The sequence below is a fragment of the Misgurnus anguillicaudatus genome, chromosome 14 (genome assembly GCF_027580225.2).
Source record: "Misgurnus anguillicaudatus chromosome 14, ASM2758022v2, whole genome shotgun sequence".
In the NCBI taxonomy this organism is placed as follows: Eukaryota; Metazoa; Chordata; class Actinopteri; order Cypriniformes; family Cobitidae; genus Misgurnus; species Misgurnus anguillicaudatus.
In genome coordinates this window covers 33369098-33391383 of record NC_073350.2, presented here as the reverse complement: position 1 = coordinate 33391383, position 22286 = coordinate 33369098, and the positions used below count along the sequence as shown (strand labels likewise).

Genomic DNA, 22286 nt, shown 5'->3' with positions numbered 1-22286 from the left:
GTGCACAAAAGGACCCGTTTATACCACCAGCACAGGGTGGTAGAGATACACAAGGGGTCTCGCTGCAGCTGCCACAGGTCAACTTTCACTCTTACCTCCACTATTCAATTGCCAACGCAGTCCTGTTGTGGCCTTGAGTGTTTGAGTAATGCAGCTGAACTAATACTGTACATTATCCCAAAACATGCAGTTTTAGATGCAGATGGATTCTTTTTTGTCAAACAAATACTGGTACTTAACATATTATTAATTAATATTGAGAGTTGTAATCTATTAACATGCAAAAGCTGCTCGGCATCATAACCACATACAGCACTCACATAGATGTGCTATGACCACTGTGATGTCCTGTTTTTTATGTTCGTTTGGTTTATAGAAGACCTCAAATGCTTTCTTCACATCTATTGGCAACAGAAGTGGTGACTCTTGAGTAAGGAGTAATGTTAGATGTGATGTTGTGAGCCCTTGAATATAGCGTATGGTGCATTTGGGTGGTTCAGGCATGAAGAACAAAGAAAACAAGTCAAATCGAGGAAGAAAATAACTATTGTGCCATTTTGCTATCCCTGTTTTATATAGGCTAGAAGAAGTGTCCCAATGATTACATACATCTCTTGTTATATGGTTTGAGGATGGCTTTTCAGCTCTATGCTGCCACCTAGTGCAGAGTCACAGCAATGCATGCTCACAAACACTTTAACCCTGTTCAATTTATATCACTGAAGTGTTTTAGGGTAAATACAAACATATTATTACTTAGCAATTACCCCAAATGCCGTAGCAGCCCCTCACTATTACAAGAATGTCATATTTGCAATATTTCATGAACGCCATCTACTGTTTTTATAAATAGTAAAAATTAAAAATTTACAGTTTTAATTTAACAACATGTTTTTATTGGGGATTTGCTGCCATATCTTTTCAATGGGCATGAAATATTCCTAAATATTCAGTCAGTTCCTGAGAATTCAAACAAACTAAGTCAACACTAAAAATACACTCGGCTTGATTGTCACCCACAAGTTAGCAATCCAGTTTCATAGCCTTGATTTCATGAGTCTGATGTACAAAAACACAATCTTGCTCCAACATTGAAAAAAAGTACAAAATAAAAAATCTGCTTTTTAAACAGCTCATAATTCATCCTTGTGTTCATCATCTTTGGAGTTTTGAGGCTCTGTGCTCTTTGTATTTTTCACCGTTGCTTTAGCTTTCTTTTTGGCAGGTGGTTTTTCTTTTTCATCTGACTTTGGTTTTGTTTTAGTTGCTTTGGATTTCTTTTTCTCTGCTGTTGTGCTTTTTGTTTTGTCTGCTTTAGCTTTCGTTTGGCTTTCTGTTTTCGCTGGCTTTTTGGACGCTTTGGCCTTTGGTTTTTTGTTGGTTTTAACAGCTTCTTCATTTGTCTTTATCTCAGCTGCTTTGGTGTCCTGCTCATCTGTAGTTTTGCTGGATTCTGCAGGTGTTTTCGTCTTCTCTTCTTGCGCTGATGTTTCAGATGTCGCTTTGTTCGGTTCGGAGATCTCATTGGTGTTTTCTGTTTTCTGGACGTTAGGTTCATCAGAGCCGGAAAGTGTCTTTAGAAGCTCTTCCGCTTGTGAACGTTCCTACGGACCCCAAAAATGCAACAAGGTTAGTAACTGCAGAAACTTTTCCCCAGAGAAAACTTTGATGTTATGAGGTCTTTAGGTAAGCAATAAGGTACGTGAGGCTTAATATATTAATGCTAAAGTGCGTTAACTCTTTCCCCACCAGCATTTTTTATGATTTTCACAAAAGTTTAATACCTTCCAGAAAATGTTCTTCTTTAAATATATACATATATATACAATATATCAAATGAAAGAACAGACCCTTTAATAGTGGAAATAGGAATTGCCGGAAAAACTTGTCATTGGCAGGGAAGCGTTTTCTCTTAATTGACGAGTTAACTCGTCAATGGTAGAAAAAGAGTTAATAGGCACGACATGAAGTGGAATCAATGCAACCCCTACAGCACCTCTCAAATACCTTATTGCTTTTATAAAAAGTAACCACAAAATACAAATATTAAAGCAAAAAATATGTATCACTGCAACTTTCATAAAATAAAATCACTTTAAAGCATTCCTTCTCATACGGCAAAAAAATATATTTTAAAATATACAAAAAAATGTCCAAAAAATATATTTGCTGAAATATAATTTGGAATATGTTTACAAAAATATATTTTTCACTGATATATTTTTGGCCATTATTTTGTATATTTGAAATATATTTAAATAAATGTTTTTTTAAAGCTTTAAAAATATATTTAGCCCTCCATATATTTCAATCCAAGGAAATGTATTCACGTCACAATGGAAGAAAAACGTTGTTACAAAAATGCAAACAGTTTTAAAAAGGTTAAAATTAATTATATTTTTAAATAAAAAAATATACTTTATAAACTTAACTTGTATTTAGCATATATTTAAAATATATTTTGGCAAATAATGTATTTTTGCCATATGGGATGTAAAATTAGAAATGTATTTGCCTGCCCTTGAAATACATTTTAAAATATATGAAGAGTTTCGTTGCAAAACGAGATAACTCAGAAATCTCGTTTTTTGGTTGTGCATTCCAATTAATATCAATTTAACTGCAGTTGGTTTGTTTTTTTATTTAAACCTTCATAACTTAAAAATGCAGCTAAGTAGCACCATAAAACAAAATAATAACATAATAATAAACATGTTTTGACAAAAATGTTAAAAACTGAGTTATCTCGTTTTGCAACAAAACTCTTCATATGTTTATATCTGAAGGTTAAATCTTAATATATTTTCCAATTCAAAAATATATTGAATGGGCTTTGTGTCCAGCTGCACTGCTTCCTGGGCTTCGGCCGGCTTCTTGTTTCCTGTCTGCCATTGTTGGACGGACTGATTAATCCAGGTGTGCCTGACCTCAGTAGTCACAACAACAATAATCAGACACACCTGGATTAATCAGTTTGTCCAATAATGGAAGACAGGAAACAAGGAGCTGGCTGAAGTTCAGGAATTAGTGCAGCTGGGCATAAAGCCTATTGAGCATTACTTTCTGCAAAATGTATTTAGCATATGTTTAAAATTATATTTTTGGCTAGAGAAATTAATTTTTTTGCCGTATAGTTTCTGTGAAGAAAAAATAGTCTGAATATTACTAATATTACAGAAATTTTTATATCAGCTCCATTGATTTACCCACCTTTTTACTGTTGTGAGGATTCAGAGTAAACCGAACCGCTACTGCACACCTCTGACCTTTGGTTACGGCCGTCACGCCATGAGTATTCTCCTGTCCTCCTCCAAACGCCAAAACTCTACCACACTGCGGTTTCACTACAGCCTGGAGAGATGATGGATGGACAACAGTTTTTAAAACCAAAAAAGGCCCTTCTGGGTTGCTCGTATTTATGAGCTGGTTAGTCGTGTTTACGATGTCAGGTGCGTTCAAGTCAGCATAAGATGGCGGTGTAGCTTTTTTAATGAATTACATGATAATACAGAAAAATAAAGAACAACGAATGTGCATCGGCCATGTTTTTACATTACAAATTAACTGTAATATGTGACCCAGGACCGTAAAACCAGTCATAAGTGGCACAGGTATATTTGTAGCAAGCCAATAATACATTTTATGGGTCAAAATTATAAATTTTTATTTTATGCCACAAATAATTTCTATGGTAAATATATTTAAACTCGTCATTTTTGGGAGTGGATGCAGTTGCTAAGGACTTCATTTGGAGCACTTTAACCTTTTAAGCGTCACCCCACCCTATTGAGTTAAATCAACACTCTTGGAGCTTTCAAACAATATACAGTTTGTCATGATTAGATAATAATTCATATGCAAACATTTAAGTAAATGTAGGTGTCCTGCTGGTGGGACAGTGACATTTAGCAGAAAATAAATGTTTTGAGGCACACTCTCTTCAAAAATTAATCAATTACTCTCTCTACATAATTTATTTTATACAACACTGATGATGTCTGTATTCTGGAGGCTTAGACCTTTCCAACAATTTATAGTTTGTAGTGATGGATTAAAATTTACATCAACAATATTAATGCAAACTTAGGTGTCCCGTATTCGGGACGGCGACCCTTAACAGTTTAAAGGCGATTTTCTCAATATTTTTTTGCACTCTCAGTTTCCAGATTTTGAAATAGTTGTATGTCCTATCCTAACAGCAAACCATACATGGAAAGCTTATTTATTCAACTTTTAGATGATATATTAATCTCAATTTTAAAAAATTACCCTTATGACTGGTTTTGTGGTGCAGGGTTACAAATTAGAATGCTATTATATTTTGTACAGACTGTTTATTTTGCTGTAAATAAAAGATGCTGTCTAGATCAACTACAGACATTGCTTTTATTAGTTCCGCCATGTTTTTCATTGACACGCCCCCAACTCATAAACTATGGGCTTAAAGAAAATCTCGATTTCCCAGTGGTATTTACGCCTTTTTGATGACGTTCCTAAACGTTTATCTGGTAAGTACGATATATCCGACATAACTTGAACGCACCATTATAGTCACATTAACTGTGTACAGAAACCTTAGAGAAACTAAACAATCAATTTATATACTGATAAACCTAAACTCTTTTGAAAAGAGCCGTCACATTACTAAAATATGCATTTGTGTTTCTGTGCAACATTTAGTTACTTGAACAAAAATAAAAATCTTACAGTGACAGTTTTGGGGTCCAGCGTAGTAAAGGAGAAATCTCCCCCTTCAAAGTCATCATTCAGATACAAAATGGCACTGAAAGCAAAATAGGACATTTAAGTAGTTTTGACAAATATACCTTACACAAAATATACTAGAGTGCATCTTGAGACAAAACAATGGCACTGATATATGTTAAGATAAGGCAGTTCAAACATGCATTTTAGGATAAGTCCTAACCGCCCCTTAAACTGCGTATCCATAATGCATTAGGTGTTTTGTGTGTACCTGTAGTCTCCATGTGAGAATACTGATGGATCTTTAATGCATTCATTGAGCTCTGAGATGAGCAGACAGCCGTCTTCACCGTCTTCACGTTTCTCTTCACAGGGGGAGAGATCACATAATATTAAAATGGAAACTGCTTAAATGAGAAAACAATGTTCTGAATCTAAAGAAGTAGTTTTATCAGATCACCGTACACATGAAATTTTGGTACCTTCAACTGCAGATCGACAGACAAGTTTTGTATCGGAGAAATAAAGAGGAGATTCCAGACCGAAGTGAGACTCCAGAACCTTACGGATCTTCTCAGTCACGTCGAAGAAAAACTGGGCACTCTTCATAGGAACAACACCCTCCTGTCCCATCTATAAGACAAAAACTTTAAACTGATGAACACAAATTTATTTTTATACAATACACATTGTTACAGCTTTACTGCTCAATTGTTTTCCTAAATTGTGCATTGAAGGTCTTACCTGGAGAGCTTTAAGAACTGTGAGTTCCTGAAACATCTCGCTCGGAGAATGAGGTGAAGCTTTCGCTTTAACATGAAGAGCTGCAGCCTGTATGATTTAAAAACAGAGATGAAACTATCCCTGCTGTCACTGGTTGAATAAAAAGCAATTTGATTTTAGTACAGAGAGACTTGATGTTTACTTTGGAGAGGCTGTGAAGCCCCTGACACTCCTCGTACGAGATTACACCGTCCAGACCGACTCGTTGTGAACCGTTCAGGGCCGCGGATGTCATGGATACAATGACGCCATCAAATGGGAGTTTGTTGTCAATGCTAGGCTGTGTTTGTGCGGGTATGATTTCTGCAATGACACCAGACAGGGAACTTGATGTTGACAAAGTCTTGTGATTGATATTTTATTGTTGGCAAGTTTTTTTTTCCTACCATCTTTTCCGATCTTGACAATGTCTAATGATTCTTTGCTCTTCTCCTCCACGAGCGTCTCAATCTCTTTCATCAGGTTACCGATCTCTTCTGTAATCCTCGCTGCCGTTTCTCTGTCTGCCCTGCACACAACATCAACAACAACATCAGGTCGGTCAAGCTTTCGTCTCGTGAAATTTTAGTATTTGAAACAGACACGTGTCTTACTTCTGTTTGTCTTTTAGTTTCTTGGGCATGATGTCTTCTGGTGTCCACGTGTCCTGTGATGAATGAGATAAAGATGTTATATCACGACATCACGTGTAAATGTAAACAAAACATTTGAGAAATGCTAAACACATATTAAAAATACTTACTGGATCAGCAAATGTTTTACCAAATATTTCATGGCCGAAATAAAGAAGCTCTTTTTCCAACAGAGATCTTTTAATATGCTGCTTTACAACCTGGAACAAGAAGAAACACTCAAAGATTAACTCTTTCCCCGCCAGTGTTTTAAAAAAAGTTGCCAGCCAGCTCCAGCATTTTTTATGATTTTCACAAAAGTTTAATGCCTTTTAGAAAATGTTCTTCTTTAAATATATAAACATACAATATATTAAATGAAAGAAAAAATCATCTGCTTTTAAACAAACAAACAAAAGTTTAATTTAGTGCAGCATAACAACTAATCGCAACTAATCGTTTGCAAAATAAAAGTTTTTGTTTACATCATATATGTGTGTGTATTGTGCATAGCGCTGTCACGGTTATAAAATTTGGCTGACGGTTAATTGTCTAATAAATTGTGACAATTATGACAATTAATTGTCTGTTTTATTGCTTTGACATTTAATTTTTTGTTTGTTTATGAAATAAGTGGTAATGTTCATTAGTTAACATTAGTTAACTACATTAGTTAACATGAACTAATGATGAACTGCACTTATACAGCATTTATTAATCTTTATTAATGTTAATTTCAACAATTACTAATACTTTATTAAAATTTGGTTAACGTTAGTTAATGCACCGTGAACTAACACCAACAAACAATGAACAGCTTTATTTCTATTAACTAACATTAACAAAGATTAATAAATACTGTAACAAATGTATTGCTCATGGTTTGTTCATGTTAGTTAATACATTAACTAATGTTAACTAATGAACATTATAATAAAGTGTTACCTAATTTTCGCACATTGTTGTGATTATTTAAATTAAATATTTTGCAATTTTACCTGGCAGTAAATATTAATACAAATAACACATATTTAAAAGTAATCTGATAATGTCTTATTTATACAGGCGCTGCAGCTCCCCCTTGTGTTTTTTAGAGAGATGTGCAATCATTGTGGTGATCTGAAATCATCACGATGAGGTCAAACAATTGCGATGAGATGATTATTTAATAATTGTGACAGCCCTAATTGTGCATAATAATTCTGTAAATATAAATACACACACATGCATGTAAAATTTTAAGAAAAAGATATTTGTATATATTAAGTATTCATATAATATAAATTTAATATAAATATAAAAATGTATATACTCATGTAAATATTTCTTAAATGTATACATGCGTGTTTATTTATACAGTATATACATAATTATTATGCACAATACACACACATATATGATATAAACAAAAACTTTTATTCTGCAAATGAATAGTTGTGATTAGTTGTTATGCAGCCCTAGTTTCATCCTTTATTTATTCTCTTTTTATCACCTCTCAAATATTCTTCAAAAATACCAAATTTTTTAGCAAAAAGCTGAGATAATTGCGTTTTTGTGAAAGACTTCTGATAGAAATCCGATTCAGAGTGATATCAAAACATACACTGAGTTTGAACTGTTTGACCTGAGGGGTTGCTTCCGGGTTGTATAAGTTTGGTAAGAGCGCCATCTAGTGGATAATAGCAGAAATACAGATTGCCGGAAAAACTTGGCATTTGCAGGGAAGCGAGTCAACCCGTCAATGGAAGGGAAGGAGTTAAAGGACTTCAAATAAAATATTTTTTGTCTGCACTGGAACTGTGTGATGTGTTGCAACGAACAAAACTATATTAAAGCAATATCTTTAGTCTGATGATGAAATATGTTTGTGCAACTTTCACACGCTCGCAAAATGAAACAGCAATAAAAGAGGTGAAGAGCAGCTGCTTTAGTTTTATCAATGAAAACCTAAAGGCCAATGTAAAAACACTGTGTCGATACATTACACAATAAATCAGTAGGCAGAAAGTAGGCGCGCTTTTGTGGCTATTCAAACACTTTCAACCAGAAAAAGCAATGGATGGGCTCAAAACGCTTTACATCCCCTTTACGCCTGTATTTAGCGTTGTGGTCCGATCGACCAAAATGCATCTTTATAAACAGGGCCTCAGAGCTGACACAAATCTTTGCATCTTCAGTGCTTCTTCTTTTTTAATAATTTTTTCCTTAAATTTTTTTCTAAATGCAGATGTTTGTTTTGTTCAGCTGTGAAGAAAAGCTTATATGTCAGTGTAGCGTTCGGTCTGTACCTCTCTGGCTGAGATGTTGGCAGCTTTATCTTCACCCAACACAGCAGAATAATACGCCAGGTTCTGCAGCATCACCTCATCCTCAGGGTGAAAGAGCAGGTACGTTTTGGTACATTCAATGGCTTGCTCATATTTTTCACCTGGGACACAAACAAACAGACTGAAAGTCAATCCAAACTCTTATGCTCCTGTATAGCTCAGTGATAGAGCATTGTGTTAGCAAAGGTCATCATGGGTTCGAACATAAATTTTAATTTTTATGCTGTTTGAAAGTCTCCTCACATTATAATAGCACTTGCTATGTTAAGTTGTCTAAATTTATTTTTATAAATATCTTGTCTGTGAAAGGCGTAGGACCAAAAAATGTTCGGACGAATGCAATAATTGGACAAATGCAATTTTTGCTTCTCTTCTGTTAACGTGTTTCTGCATGCCCAGCCTGTTCACGCAAACATCATACGGCATGCTTCTGGTTTGTGCGTGTTCATGTGTTCTGGAGGAGGCGTGGCTTTGGATGATGGTGGAATTTCAATGTTATCAGGCTAAAGTTAGCATTTCCAAAATTGCCCATTCCCTCTTTAAATGATTAGCATAACCTCAGTGTATTTAAATGTGTCCCAAACATCTGAGAAAAACACATGTTTCCTTCAAAACCTGAATATTTCTGAAAAGGAATGTGTCATACTGTTGTAGTAGGAGAACTGAAGGTAGTTAAGGTGCGATGGGAGGAAATCTTCAAAAGGTTTTTCTCTTCCAGCGGTCGAAGCCAAATCTACTGCACAGTTCTGCTTACAGTTGAGAGCATGAAGATAATAATCTGGAATTAAAGCACATATAAACACATGAAGCCATAATAACAATTATAGCATAAATTGAATTATTACAGATTATATTCTGATGTCAAGATGTGGAAAAACACATCATAATGCAAACTGTGTGATTATTTTAAATTAGGTGACACTGACAAACAAAATTGCAGTTTGTACGCTCTACACTTCTAGGATTTCACAACATAATCATAAACTATTTCAAGAGTAAATAGGAAAACTATCGGTATCTATCGGTAAATGTCATTCTAAGGAAACAAATATCAGTATTGGCACAGAAATGTTGTATTGGTGCATTCCTACTTTTAAGGCTTTTTTCTCTGAATCAGATCATTAGAGCAAAGAAACAAAAGTCCACCTGCCTGTCATAGCCTGAAAGAGATCGGCGTTATACTCCATGTAATTGTCGTAGTTGAACGCTCCTTCACAGAGAACCCTGCACTCCTCATAAGCAGTGAAATATTCTTGAAGAGCCGCCTCAAAGTGCTCAATGGCTGGACCGAACTTCTCCATACTGTACTGCATCTTGCCTTCCATAAATTCAGTCTGAAATGAGAGTCAGTTATAATAAAGAATATAAACATATTTATTTGTTTTATTACGGCATCATATACTTAGCAGATATCAAAAAAACAAGACCATACATAACATTTGAAACTATGCAATGTGTGTATTGCATTAGCAGTGCAAAGGGTCATGGGTTCAAACCATAGTAATAAAATGTAATGCACTGTAAGTCACTTTGGATAAAAATATCTGCCAAATGCATGTGGTATTTATCGACATGTATATTGTATAATTGTGCCGTATAGTTCATGTCTGCCTAGCTATCCATTTGTATTAATATTCAGAATGAATGAATGCTCCTCTTACCATGTGCGGTCTCTCCTCTAAATCCTTGTAATCGGTCTCCTGTACCCCGGCCATCAAGCTGTAGTACTCTAGATTCTGTTTCATCTCTATATGGTCAGGGTTCGCTATAAAAAATGTATTTGCTGCTGCCACGGCCTTGTCAAGCTTATTTATCTGCAAACATACAGTAATGACAACATCAACTTATATTATTAAGCTATTATAAGTTACAAGCATCTGTGTTTAACAGTAGTGTGAGTGTTTACTTTTCACAAAGGTTAGTTAAGTCTATGTTAAAGCAACACTATGTAGTTTCCATGTAAAAATGACTTACAGCTCCCCCATGTGGTTGAAAAGCGCAACAGTGCCTGGTATCAGACACTCTTCTGCAGGCAGGGGGAGGGGCGGGGCTGTGTTTCCTACCCTGCACCGCCACTTTCAGAGTGTGCTTGTAGCAGCTAGGAGGCTGCTCAGGTTGCAGCAACAGTACAATTTGTCCAGTTAAAAGTTGTTCTATCAATGAAATAATTTTAGAGACATTATTTAAAGGTAAAAAATACTACATAGTGTTGCTTTAAAGGGCATCTATTATGCAAAAGACACTTTTACAAGGTGTTTGGACATAATGTGTGTTAGCAGGCCACCCACTCCTTGTTTCTTAATCCCCATTGAACTAAAGCAGTCTCATTAGACATGGCGTTTTGATTCTCTTATCAATGTGAGGTCACATTGATAAAGCCCCGCCCACTTACAGTCCTGCATTATTATAGTTTCCACCCTCAGCGAGTTGTACCCTGTCCACTAGACACTATTGTCTCAGACTGTATTAATCAGATTTATTTTCACCAAAAGTGCTCATTGTCTTTTGGCAAGGGAGGGCTTATTTGCATTTAAAGGTACAGACATTAAAACAGTGCGTTTTTGCTCCCATCCAAATAGGGACATTTTGGACATGTGTATAATAAATGATCTGTGGGGTATTTTGAGCTGAAACTTCACAGACACATTCTGGGCTCACCTGGCTGAGACTAATATTACATCTTGTAAAAAGGCCATAGTAGGTGCCCTTTAATATATGTAACCCAGTCTGTGAAAACCCATCTCAAGTCTTTTGATTGACTGATTTCTCCATAAAAACATCTGACATAATGTGAAGAACATTCTGTGAAAATATTTTGATATTTTTATTTACTGAGTAAGTTCATGTGAAAATGTGTGTAAAAATCCAATTTTGATGCTTCATATCTCTCCAATGGATTATACGACTTTAACTTATGCTATAGATGCTATATTATAGTTAGCTTTTTGTTTCTCTTTTTTGAATATTTCTAAAGCCCCTAGTGGGAAGTCTGGAAGTATCTGAGAAGTTTGCAAGGCTCCACCTAAAGACGTGGCACAGTAATGTGAGTTTGGGGGGGTTGGGGAAGCCCAGAAGCGCTTCTCCTCCATTTCTCCATTCAATGATATCAGCATTCATTCATTATATAACATTTGCAAGGGAAATAACTTTATACAATGTAACGAATGCACATACTACATATATGCTACAATGTAACACTTCATAAGCAAAACTTCATTTTTAAAAGGATGCAAAGTGACGCTTCCAAAAAGTTGCATTGCTTTAACACATCACCACATACTTTCTGTGTTTTTTTGTCACTCGTTTACCTTAAAGTAAGCAACTTGCAGGTAATTATAAGGCGTCCTCTTCTTAAACTCCAGCTCTACAGTCTCACTAACTTTATGAAGTGTCGACGGTCCCAGTTTTTCCCTTTCGCATGCATTCACACATTCGGCCCGTTGTAAAACCCTCTGGAAAAACGCTAAATCCTCCACGGGCCCGCTTCCTGGGATCGGTGAACCGACACCTGGAAACGGCTCCCCGAAATCGCTCTGATTTGCGCAGGATAAGCGGCAGTGCGTCTGGGCTTTACGCACCGCAGCTTTATTCCGCAAAGCTCTTTCCATATTCAGAATCACAGCCAGCCAGTCCTGCTTATAATACGCCTCCACTGCATTGTCAAAAAGCAGATCGTATGGCTCAGGTATTCCGCTGATTTGTATTTCACTGAAGGTGAAATGTAAAGTGGACAGAATTGAGATCATAGACAGTGCGCTCCACATCTTGGCGACCCCCGGGCCTGTGAGGTAGAGCTCGGTTTGATGTCGGACTCTCTGCTGAAGTCTGTAGAGAGGGAGGAGCTACGAGACTCTGATGGGATGCCTGTGTGAAACTTTGGGGGAGCTTTGTGAATTTGGGTTCATTTGAAAGACTAAAAGCTGATACATTTTGTGTTGAAGGTAAAAAAATATTGTATATTTTTGTTCCTTGGTAAGAAATCTGGAAAACTTTAATTACTACAACTGTCATAACAAGAAACATTGATTACTGCTGAAAAGATTTGTTATTATGAGTTTTAATATAAATATGAGTTCAATTTATGACAATTCTGACTCTGGTAGCATTATAATGTAATCAAATGCTGTTAATTATATATTGTTAAACTTGTAATCAAATTATACATCTATAATATACAGGAAATATATTGGCATATGTTTGCGTTTACAAAGAAACGACAACAAATTGTTACTTTGGGATTTTGCATAGAAATTTAATATCAATGTGTCATTTTTTTTATTTGAAGGTCAGAATATAAATAATAAAATGTTTGTTTTGTCTTTTTTTCTATAAAACCAAAAGTAAACTTTGTAAACTAGTTAGGCCACAACTCTCTGTAGACATTATGTTTTGAAATTACATCCCGTACTTCTGTAAGTTTATTGTTTAAAAAAATACACTTGATCTTTCTCACAATCGTGTATCAAATAAATTAATAAAAAAAATACTTCACTCAAAGACTGTAGGCTTGCTCGACTTTATGCGGCGCCGCAAGAACCGACAGCCGGATGACGTCAAAGTACCGCGAGAGCAGACTCATCCCTGTGATTTTCGAATCGCTCTCGCGGTAACTTGATGTCATCTGCCTGCGCTTGCGACCCCGCATAAAATCGAACACTCTTTATGGTTTACAACGGTTCAACAAAAATTTCTTCCATAAATGTTAAAAAATCACGAACTGTTAATAAAAATAAAGAAATGGCTTGCATAATTAAGATAATGCGAAGTAAACGTAAAAAAGAAATGCAGAAAAAACAAGTTGTGCTTTTATAATCACTGCTCTTTTATAACTACTGTAAATGCACGTTGCCTTATACAGTCACGTGATCTATCCCTTTAAACGGCTGCTCCAAACACGCACGAATGCTTTGTATTTGAATAATCGATAGATTTAATATTGCATTATGCCTATTAAATATCATCCAAGAAATATCTTCTCCATCCGCTATAGTTTTGCACCGTGCGAAATGTGTTTGAAAATTATTACGACAAATGAAGCAGCCTTTTTATACAGGCACCTAAAAGGGCAGTCTTTGGTGAGGAAAACATACTAGGACCCAGAAACGCCCCCTTCATGTTTTGTAATTGTGTGACACCGGTTACGAAGCTCGTGTTATTTTACTGCAACTCTAAAAAGTTTTACAGACATTCAATTACAAAATGGAGAAAACTGTAAGTCTACCAGATCAGGTCAACAAAACCACCACAGGTAAGACAGAAGATTATTTTAAAGAGTTAATTTTGCAATTTTAGTTAAAGTTAGTTTATTACTTATTGTCTCCGTCTGTATGAGCTTGCTTGTCCAACCTGTTACATATTAACATATGTTCACCACCTTTGGTCTTCTTTCTAATAATAATAATTAATAATTATTATTTCTCTTAAAATGGATATGTATTGTAGTGAAATGATAGATATATTGTAATGAGCACACGACAGTATCATAAGTTATCTACAGTATGCAGCAGTTACATAAGCTGGTAGTGTGTTTTGTATGTTGCATTATGAATATAAGTTTTTGTGAAGACATGATTTACAGTAATGTGAAAATACATTCGAGTTAATTAATAATGTGTTAATATTACAGTTACCCTAGTGGAGACCAGCCGTAATCCGAGTGGAATCATGCTGGTTAATCCCTACCAAACAAACCGGGTTGGGGATCCCATGGATCTGGTTGCCCTTGCACAGCAAGTACAGAAGGTAAGTGATGTTTTACTCTTGTGTGAGTTTGACATCACTATTATTGTTTTCTAGTTCTAACATTGTTTTCTAAGTAATTACTTTTTTAATTTTAAAATACATTGGTTATTTTTGCTTAAACTTCATGTAAATTTTGGTATTTCTCAGTTTAAATGAATAAGTATAATTCAGAATCCCAGGCTTCAAGACCTATAAAGCTATATGTTGAAACACATACATAAAGTTCTCTTGTTTTTATGTGGAAATTTTAGGGAGATGAGTTTATCAGAGCCAACGCTTGCAACAGACTCACAGTCATTGCTGACCAGATAAGATACCTGCAGGAGCAAGCAAGAAAGGTGAGAAAAAATCTGCCAAAAATGGCAATAAAAAAACTTTTTTTAATGTTATGGGCAATTCCATGCAAATGTCAACCTTATCATGAAAACAAAAGTTTTTAACCATACTAATATCATAGATATGTGATTTAAGGGTGATTCAAGTACCCATGCAAGGTATTTTTTATTATTATTTTCCATAGTTAAGTGCAAATTTCAGAATTGTCACATCCATAACGTTGTTTTTCCTCATAAATACACGTTCAATTTAACATGCAATTAAATTAAAATAAATATTAAATGTATTTTGACGTGTCGTTCGTTTCTCTATTTGTTTGAGTGTTATTGCATCTGGATTGTGCCTTTTAATTCACTGAATTCCTACAAAGTATGTTGTATAGATTGATATTTTTCCAATGTTTGGAGTCATCAAGGGTTTAGGAAAATATAAATTTTGAAAGAATGTATTTATTGCAAATATATTAATACCATATGTTTATATTTCAAGTTTTGACCCCAAATCACACATCCACACTGAATCACATCCATAACATTGAAATTGCTCTTATACAGTGGTGCCCTGGCCTCCTACACTGAAAAAAAAAACATCTAGACATCAGTTGCACATTATTACTAAATTAGGTTTTCTTAAAATGAAATGAACATTAATTAAAATGTATTTCATTTCAAGAAAACATGATTCAGTTATGTTAAACTGGTGTACATAATTAAATAAAGTAGATCCAACAATTGTTTTAAATCTTAGAAAAGAAAACCTGAAACATTTTTTTTACACATCAGGTGTTGGAAGATGCCAGGAAAGATGCTGAGCTTCACCATGCAGCCTGCAATGTTGTAAAGAAACCAGGAAACATGTACTATCTGTACATGCGTGAATCTGGACAGCGATACTTCTCTATTCTGTCTCCAAAGGTAAGTTGATATAGCCACATTATGAGAGTCCTATCAGTAGCTGCGTTTCCATTGCAGATTTGCACAAAACTTTACCATTATTTTCAAAATGTCGACAAAAGACTATTGCAAAATTATGGCGTTTCCATTAAACGATGATATAAGACTGAAACAAAGTTTTTCCTCTCGCGATCATTCCAAACATCACGTCGACTGATGTTGGTAGTTGATATTTCCCAATATCACATCCACCGCACTAGGTATGAATTTTAACTGAAGGAGACGTTAAGTGGATTATCCAAACATTATTGGCAAGGAAAGCCTCTTATACTTAGGAGCCGACATGTGTTAAAGTGTTTCTGGGAGGTTTTAGTACATGATACCACGTCATCTTCAAATAATTATTATGCGACTTGCATTAGGTGACCTGAAAAAGCGAATAAACTGTTTTCATTGCAGTTTTGAGAAATACACCTTTTCCAAATTGCCTGAAAAACCAGCATAAAAACTTTTTTGCATTTATGTGGGAGTTTTTGCAAAATGTATGTGTTTCCATTGGCCGTATTTTCAATTCCCAATGGAAATTTGTGCACTTCAAAGGGTAATGGAAATCAGCTACTGATAAGTAAAGACAGTCTGAAGTGGTTCTAACTAGTAGTGATAGTAAAAAGATATTGTGCAATATTTCACTTTGTTTCAATGTTTTGCAGGAATGGGGTCCCGGTTGCCCGCATAAGTTCCTTGGTGGATACAAACTTCAACATGACATGTCATGGACACCACAGGAGGAGGTTGAAAAGAGGGACGCTGAAATTGGCATCATGGACAAACTGTTAAACAGGCAAACTGCTCTTCCAGCCTCCACAGAGCCAAACTTTGAGAGCCTCTCAAAATGAGAAAGCAAGAAACCACTTAGGAACTTAAGTCTTATGTTGTGACGGTGGCCACTTGGTCTTAAAGGAGATGGTTTGATGGATACAGCAAAGTGAACTGGTTCACAGTTTCAGTCCAGTTTGATGCATTTTTCTGATATTGGCTGGAGCTTTTAAATTGTGTGATTCATATTCATAATGTGTCCTTATATGAATGATTATTATGGGGACACAGTTTGTCCTTGTTATTATCGTGTATTCTGCTTGAATTGAATTCAAATACAAATTTTATTTCAACCTTTGGTTTTCATTAAATCTTTTATTCAAAACATCTTGTATTGATTTTGTGACCAGTAGAAAAACATCACATACAATATCAAAATATATGTGCTCAGAAACACTTTATTAATCTTTAGGATCAATTACAACTTTTTTATACAGCATATATACAAAAACAAATCTATAGAGTTCATTCAAAATAAATATGATTAAAAGCATGTAAATAAAGCCTTTAGCAATCTGTTCTGCAACAAGGATTAGTAATACTTTGTAGGTAAGAGTTTACGAAGGGTAACAACTCCCAGTTGTCTGTTGCGATGCTGACGTGAACCGCGTCCTCTGCCTGTCTGATCTTCAACAAAACATGAAACCTGGGTGGAAGGAAGAACAAGACTTTCCACGATCTCTCGTTCTGCTCTTCCACCAACAGATAATTTTCAAAATGTGTTTTAATCAAATCACCCAGACTCTCATCTCCGGCCTTGAAGCAGAATAGACTGATGTCACACTTCTCCGAATTCGCCGAGGCTATGGACTGCCACATGCGGTCAAACACGTTCACTTTGCGTTCGCATGTGTTGGGCGACATGGCTAGAGGAAGAAATATCTCTGGGAATGAGACGCTTACATCAGGCAGCCGCGTGTGCCAGGAACGACCGTCTTGCGTGGCAAATACGGCACTGACGCACAGAGTCGTTGGGTACGGCTGAACCGGTTGGAGTATGACGCTGACCTCCGGAGGCTTTCTGTCTCTAAACACGCATGGGACGTGTATATCACTTATTTTTGCATAGTTTGAGTCTTTCAGCTCAAAGTGCAGACAGATATTAAAAACTTCGCTAAATAAAGGATCAGTCTCTTCTGCATGAGTAAGATTGTACCTTAATGTGACCTCAGAACCAAAGCCAGGTTTCTGAAACTGTTCTTGATAAACCTCCAACCAATTTCTCTCTTCTTTATCTGCATCCAAAGACTCTGAACTCTCCAAAGTGCTTGCTGATGTTATCTCTTGTGCCTTGATGAGTTGCAAAACATGACGTTCGGTTTTGTGCACCGTCAGGATATTCGCAAGTCCTTCGCTCTCAGCCATAATCGCCGAATGCGAACGCTCCTTAGCACGTCCTCCATCAGGAACTTTGGCAAGAACACCTATTAGCTTTTCCCAGGAGAGGTTGGTGAGCAATGTGTAGTAAAAGCGAGCGTGATCCTTAATGTCCATCTCGTCGTAATGAACCGACATGTATTGCAGAAGGTCAGCGAGCTCGATAAACACTCGATCGATGGAAGGGTGCTCCAATAGGTTGCGACACACAGCAAGAACCGCATTTCCCACTTGCCAGTTTCCTCTTTCACACAAGTTGGAATTGATGAGAACATTGAGGAGAAGATAGATGGTGTTCTTCTGGGTGATCTGAGCTTCTTTCGCTACTCTTTTCAACACTTTCAGGTGCCAACTCAAATTATGAATCGTCAGCTGCAATGGTGGCATTTCCATAATGCGTTTCTGCAGACCGCTCAGCAACTTCACGGACCAGGCAGGGTCATTCAGATGTTCCTGGATTTGATCCGCGAGGCCAATCAGATTTGGAGCGAGGCGGCAATGTCTGTAATACAGGTCGCACAATTTGTTTATTATCTTCCCGGCGAGTTCTTCAATGCCGTTGAAGTGCACAAGAAAAATAAACAAGGCCCTAAATGAGGTCACCACAACTTCTCTGCTACCATCATTATCTACGATTTTAAGAAGAGCCATTATGTGATCGAACAGGTAGTTGATTCCTTTGTCCGCTTCCCCCTCGTCCGCTTCCAAGTGCACCAGACAGGAAAGGTTTAGTCTGCAGAGCATGGTAGCGCTATCGTTGAAAACGGTCGGAAGAAGAGATGCGGCCAGACGGGGCGTAACCAGCACGGGTAAACTCTCGTCGGCGGTGCTGGATATGGGCCTGTTCTCCGGAAAGTGCAGGATACAGTCCATATAAAACAGTTTGTCAGGAATTCTTAGGAGCGGATGTTGCGCCATGCCCACCAGACGCTTAAGCAAAAAATTCTCATCCTCGGCAGTGAAAAGGCTGTCGGTGAATGTTTCTTTCATGAACAGCGTAGCGTGCATGAGCTCGACTTCTGCGGTGCCAAAAAGTCGTAGAAGCTGCGATTTAAATAACGCCGGAGAGAGTCCCGGCACCATGGCTACGATTTCCACGAGTTCCCTGAGCAGGGCAGACTGGGAAATGGGTGTTAGTAAATAAGACTCATCCAGGAGTGTGGACATTACAGACTTAAGTTCTTTACAATCCAATCCCGGTGGCAGACACGGCACCTGCACCATCATGTTTATCGGCAGTAAGGTCAAAGGTGTCGGATTGTTTTTCCACGCAAATCCTTCGTTTCCTCCTAAAACACTCTTAAACTCTAGATCAGTGATGTTATTCTGGTTCGCCAAGATCCGAATGGCATTCTTAAGCCCCAATGTATACAGCATGCTGTACGACTGATGCAAAACAGTCGTTTCTTGCTGTTTTAAAAGATGCAGGACTTCTAATTTTTGAGAGAGAAGACCAGGATTGCAGGTCTCCATTTCTCGTAAGCACTCGCAGGCTGTGGCTCTCAAAGGCTGCTGGGTTAACCCACCGTAGTCGTTCGTGTCTCGAATGGTTTGAAATAGAAGTTCTAACCAATCCTCGGCCATCTTTGTGCGGCTGGCCAGGCAAGATGTGCATATTATGACGTTAGTGATGGCCAGCATTACATTGCACTTGAGGTTGATGGATTTCTGTGCAGTGTGGGTGAAAACTGACATCAGTTCCAGAGCCGTTTCCTCTCCCACGGAAACAGACGGACACAGAATGGTTGGATGCTCCAGTAGTACAGACACAAGGAGTATCTTGGGAAAATAAGATAATGACAATAATAAAATAAGCGATAATTAAGGAAAAATGCACATCACAACAAAAATTAAAAACTTATTACAAACTATTCATTATTGACTCTTGACCTAGTGATATTGAAGACAAACATGATTTGCTAAATATGATCATGTAAGCTTACGTAAATTCGTCCTAATTATATCAAAATATATATTTAAAAACTGAAAATTATAAAACCAACATATGTGATGTACATTAATTCTGAAAAATAAAGCATATTTCTCTTCCTCTTAGCGGTCTCTCTGCTATCTGCCCTTTAACTTTGCCTATTCATAACATTTTGAAACATCAACTGAAAGTCATTGAGTTTTGACCACCAATGCCATAAGTATATTGCGATACACACCGTTGCAATATTGCGGTAATTGCGTTATAGCGTGGACCACTTATTGGGTTTTTTTCTTAATTGCTGCAATAGGTTAAACCAGTAACATCTTAAAGGGTTAGTTCAACCCAAGATTACAATTTGATCATAAATCATTTACCCCCGTGTCGTTATAAACCACCAAGTCATTTGATTGTCTTCAGAACACATTTTTAGATATTTCTGATAAAAACCAGGAGGCTTGTGACTGTCCCATAGACTGCAATTTTCATAATCAAGCCCAGAAAAGAAGGAAAGACATCGCCAAAAAGGTCCACGTGCCATCAGCAGTTCAATAATTATATTATGAAGTGACATGAACTATTTTGTGCACAAAGAAAACAAAACAAACATTTTATAAAAAAGTTGGTTCTCCTCCACGGTCGTTCCATGCGCATTCACGAGCAGACTACGTCACATGCTGCTAAAGTGACCTGCTGACGTAGTTGCCAACGTTTTTTAATGAAGCTATTATGCAAACATTGCAAAAAATACTTAAACAGGCCGTATAAATGCACAAATTATTTGCCAGCTTATTCTGTGTCTGTACGCTGGCAACTACTTCAGCAGGTCACGTACAGCAGCATGTCGGCGTAGTCTGCTCGTGAATGCGCGCTGAACAACCAAGGAGGAGAACAAATTGTTGAATAAAATTGTTAGATATTTTTATTAAATAAAAATATCTAAAAATATGTTCTGAAGACAATCAAAGGACTTGGAACCCTTTAAAAAGCTGCAAACAGTACATTTGTGAATAGCTCTATTAAAGGCGGGGTGCATGATCTCTGAAAGCCAATGTTACCATTTGAAATCATCTAAACAAACACTCACCTTACTGCTGATTGGCTACAAGTGTGTTTTGGTACTCGGCCCAACTCCCTTTTCCAAAGTGTTTTTCAAAAATCATGCACCCCGCCTTTAAATTAGCCCTTGCATAAAAGCATCATTGTATGTTTACTTTTTTTGTAAGTGACAATCTTATGCAACCTGTCAGCCAGCATACTTCACCCCTAAATTTGAAACAAATATTTGTAACAAATATTTGTAAATACGTGCTTAAATAAAATCTTTTTTTTTTGTAAAGAATACTGTACTCCAATATTTAGATGTAACGCATAACTGTCAAGTCACAATGCAATCAATCCTAGTGTAAAATGTCACCTGGACACATTTTTGTAAGACTTTTATCTCCAATGTTTGTTAATTTATCCTAATTTATGTATGTATTGTAATTTAGAAATGTTTTTAATCATGTGTGTGTGTGTCTGTCTTCATTACCTTAAGCTGATCATTTGCTTTATCATTTCTCAGTTCACGTAACAGTTCAGCAAGGAAACTTTCCGAGGTGCTGAGAGCCAAAAACTGAGTTGGACTCAGCAGAAAGGCAGATATTCTCTGATCCCACAGGTCTCCAATAGTCATGATGAAGATCAACTGTGACTAGATCACATAAGATGAGTTAGTGTCAATAGCAAAGCACACTGTTTATTCATTTCTTAATGTGTCGACAATTTAAAGCACACAAGGCATGTACGTAAACATTTACAGACTCACCTTTCAAACTTTAACTACATAAATGTTACAAATTGCTATGTAACCTCCATCTATTGTCGCTTCCGAAAATCACGTGTTCTCAAGCTGTCATGTGATAAACCAGGTAGCGAAACAGTTGTTGCACTTCAAAATAAATGTTCTATAAATCTTGGACCATGTTTATTTCACGCAAATTACTTAATATTATGATGCCAAGTCGTATATTTGTATGTTTAAATAATTCTTATTAGATAAGTTTGTCTTAATTATTCTTATCTTTGTTTACATTGCTAATCAAAAATTACAGAACTTTTATTTTGGCACAGTGCCGTGACCTTTGAATACTGCCATCGTGTGGTTGTATAAAACAATTCAAGAACTTTTTTTTAACTAGAATTAACAAAAGTAAATACATTCATAAATAAATTACTGAAATTATTTATTACTAAATAATACATATTTTAAACAACATTTACGTTTAATGTTGTATGTCATCGTTTTCATATCGTTTTAATAATAATTATTAAAGTTGATATTACTACCGTTTACAATTTATTGTATAAAACAATACACAAAAAAGTAATAAATGAGCAAAGGAAAGCCACATCACGAATTGTTTCTTATTTCTCAACAATATCCTTTAATAATTTAACTAATGAAATATTAATTGAAGTTTGAGGTCAAACATGTAATTCTGCATATAAAATAAAAACATAACTACGCACATGAGTTAATATGGAATATAGAAAGGCGAAGTAGACAATTGTAGCATAATAAAAAACTATACAGGTGTTTAAATGTAGAGTCTTAGTTTTCTAATAGCTTAGATTTGGCATTGCTTAGTAGCCTACTAATTTATAAAGTACTTAATTTGTTGGTATTTGTTCATTGCACACTACATTATAATCATTAAAAAAT

General features: G+C 36.2%; 3 protein-coding genes and 1 long non-coding RNA gene across 6 annotated transcripts in view; 2 read left to right on the top strand and 2 right to left on the bottom strand.

Annotated features, from left to right (window-relative positions):
* Window positions 1-9798, top strand: part of LOC129427413 (uncharacterized) — a 38347-nt gene extending 28549 nt beyond the window's left edge. Inside the window, exons 2-7 of one of the 3 annotated variants that reach the window (XR_008638616.2) lie at window positions 1553-1629; window positions 5199-5501; window positions 5608-5781; window positions 5950-6023; window positions 8326-8485; window positions 9543-9798. This is a non-coding gene — a long non-coding RNA (uncharacterized lncRNA). The remainder of the gene's footprint in view (window positions 1-1552; window positions 1630-5198; window positions 5502-5607; window positions 5782-5949; window positions 6024-8325; window positions 8486-9542) is intronic. The other 2 variants (XR_012373302.1, XR_012373303.1) reach the window with 2 other exon arrangements.
* p3h1 (prolyl 3-hydroxylase 1) lies at window positions 874-12285 on the bottom strand. The gene is made up of 15 exons (XM_055183872.2): window positions 11734-12285; window positions 10087-10239; window positions 9576-9759; window positions 9072-9203; window positions 8387-8526; window positions 6230-6319; window positions 6081-6133; window positions 5874-5995; window positions 5630-5790; window positions 5449-5535; window positions 5187-5337; window positions 4976-5069; window positions 4708-4783; window positions 3211-3351; window positions 874-1604 (listed from the first exon to the last, which is right to left on the bottom strand). Exons 1-15 carry the CDS (start codon window positions 12187-12189, stop codon window positions 1134-1136), a joined length of 2511 nt encoding a protein of 836 aa, XP_055039847.2. The 5' UTR covers window positions 12190-12285; the 3' UTR covers window positions 874-1133.
* Window positions 12286-13498: 1213 nt separating this feature from the next.
* c14h1orf50 (chromosome 14 C1orf50 homolog) lies at window positions 13499-16563 on the top strand. Its single transcript, XM_055184503.2, has 5 exons — window positions 13499-13673; window positions 14052-14167; window positions 14419-14505; window positions 15286-15417; window positions 16107-16563. The coding sequence occupies exons 1-5, from the start codon at window positions 13625-13627 to the stop codon at window positions 16290-16292; spliced, it is 570 nt and encodes a 189-aa protein (XP_055040478.2). The 5' UTR covers window positions 13499-13624; the 3' UTR covers window positions 16293-16563.
* Window positions 16564-16642: 79 nt separating this feature from the next.
* Window positions 16643-21529, bottom strand: ap5b1 (adaptor related protein complex 5 subunit beta 1). Its single transcript, XM_055184502.2, has 3 exons — window positions 21390-21529; window positions 21114-21275; window positions 16643-19428 (listed from the first exon to the last, which is right to left on the bottom strand). The coding sequence occupies exons 2-3, from the start codon at window positions 21255-21257 to the stop codon at window positions 16780-16782; spliced, it is 2793 nt and encodes a 930-aa protein (XP_055040477.2). The 5' UTR covers window positions 21258-21275; window positions 21390-21529; the 3' UTR covers window positions 16643-16779.
* Window positions 21530-22286: the final 757 nt, after the last annotated feature.